This window comes from Plasmodium gallinaceum, assembly GCF_900005855.1.
Source record: "Plasmodium gallinaceum strain 8A genome assembly, contig: PGAL8A_v1_75, whole genome shotgun sequence".
In the NCBI taxonomy this organism is placed as follows: Eukaryota; Apicomplexa; class Aconoidasida; order Haemosporida; family Plasmodiidae; genus Plasmodium; species Plasmodium gallinaceum.
In genome coordinates this window covers 75,795-77,761 of record NW_021628236.1, presented here as the reverse complement: position 1 = coordinate 77,761, position 1,967 = coordinate 75,795, and the positions used below count along the sequence as shown (strand labels likewise).

General features: G+C 24.1%; 1 protein-coding gene across 1 annotated transcript; it reads right to left on the bottom strand.

The window, feature by feature from the left end:
- Positions 1-254: 254 nt before the first annotated feature.
- PGAL8A_00194500 (PIR-like protein) lies at positions 255-1,562 on the bottom strand (the record flags this gene model as incomplete). Its single annotated transcript, XM_028670629.1, has 3 exons — positions 255-473; positions 583-1,375; positions 1,507-1,562. 3 exons carry the CDS (start codon positions 1,560-1,562, stop codon positions 255-257), a joined length of 1,068 nt encoding a protein of 355 aa, XP_028527363.1.
- Between the last annotated feature and the right edge of the window lie 405 nt (positions 1,563-1,967).

The window sequence follows — 1,967 nt, the reverse complement described above, 5'->3', positions numbered from 1 at the left end:
CAAAAATTAAAAATGAATAGCCTCAACACAAAATATTTTTTTAATACTAAAACATATCAATAGAAATATATAATAAAAAAAAAATAATGGAAAAAATATTAAAAATCAATTATGTATTAAAGTTTACAGAAAATTTTTAAACACATTAAAAGAAAATTAAATATTATTTGAAATTAAATACTTCCATATATAAATATAAAATTAACACTTAATAACTTTTATATAAAGACACATGCTTCATTAAAATATAATCATTATATGTTTTCCTTACCTGTTTCTTCATCTATATAAGGAAAGTTTTTATCATAACCAAATGCTCGAAGAAATTTATCTAATCTACTTCTCTTTGCTTTTGTTTCTTCCAAGGTTTCTGGAGAATTTTCTATATTATGCTTTGCCATTTCACGTAATCGTTTTTTTCCTTTTTCTTTCTTTTTATTATCTCTTCCAAGTAATGATCCAAGAGGAGTATGCTATATTGCAAAATTAAAATTTTTCATATGAATATAATCTTAATTTAAATAAATAGATATAAAAAAAGAAACATATTATACATATTTTATAGCTTTAATTTTATTCTACCTTGTAAAGGAGAACAAAACATAGTACACATCCAAGAAGAACAAGAGGAACTGAAAAAGCGGCAATTGTTGGACCACATAAAAATCCAGTGCACACAGCACTAGACATACCACCAGATTCTGAAGGTAACGATGGAAGCACATTACTTGTCGGTGTAGTTACTGTTTCAAGTGAAATTTCAGGTGAAGCGGTGACATTTTGTTCAATGGAAATCGTTGAATTAGTTCCGTTATTATAAGTATAGTGTTCTGTTGAACTTACAGGAGTTGCAGAAGAAGTGGCTTCTTGATTATGAGAGGAAGTAGTTAAGGGAATTGAAGAATTGGTAGGTAAAAGAGTTGTCGGTAGTGTAGTGACTCTAGATGAATTATCTGATGATGTAAAAGATGTATTTGGCAAAGCCCCTTCACTACCATTATTATGTAACATGTATTTATCAATGTATGCTTCTATTGAAGATTCTAGAATAGATGATGTGAGCTTCTCCCATGATTCCAAAGTTTTTCTTAAAAACTGCTTATCTGAAGGATCAGGAGATCTATTTAATATTGCTGTAATGTGCAAACTTTTATTATGCATCCAATCAATGAAATTTCTTATACCATCGGCTGTAAAATTTTCATGCAATTTATCTATTTGATTAAATAATTCTCTTTCAATATAATTTAACCATCTAGGTAGGTGTTTTTGAACATCCCTAAAAATTATAGTTTTTGAAATTTCTGGACCTAACTGTCTTTCCATTAGTGTTCTTCCATTTTTAATCATAGGCATTATTTTTAAATTGTTTTTTCTGACCTCAAAACTATAGAAAATATATTATGATGGAAATTTTAAATAAAAAATTTTAAAATCATTTTTTATAACTTAATATAAATTTATAAGAATGAATAATTTAAATGCGCTTTCTTAAATGATTATTACCTAATACTAGAAAAATAGTTGAATATCCAAATTAAAATAGAAAGATAAAGAATCATCAGTGAACAATTTATTATGCTTATTTTTACCATTTTCTGATATAGCATTACATTTATTTTAAATTAACTTGACAAAATGAAACTTCAGTTAAATAATTTAATTAGAAATATCTTCTGTACTTTCTTATATAATTATAATAATCTTTCGTATATCAATATATATGATAATTATTTACAAAAGTTTTAAAATATAAAGTAATTATTGATAATACTTATTTGTTTTCGTACGTTTTTCAATGAATATATAATTCAAAAAATATTTTTTCTTATGACTAGTAATTTCTTCTAAATATCATAAAAGAAATAGTTAAATAATTATATGTAGTAAAAAAAAGAAACAATAAAAAGAAACAAAATAATTATGATATGTTTGAATTAAATTATTAATTTAAGATATCTATATTA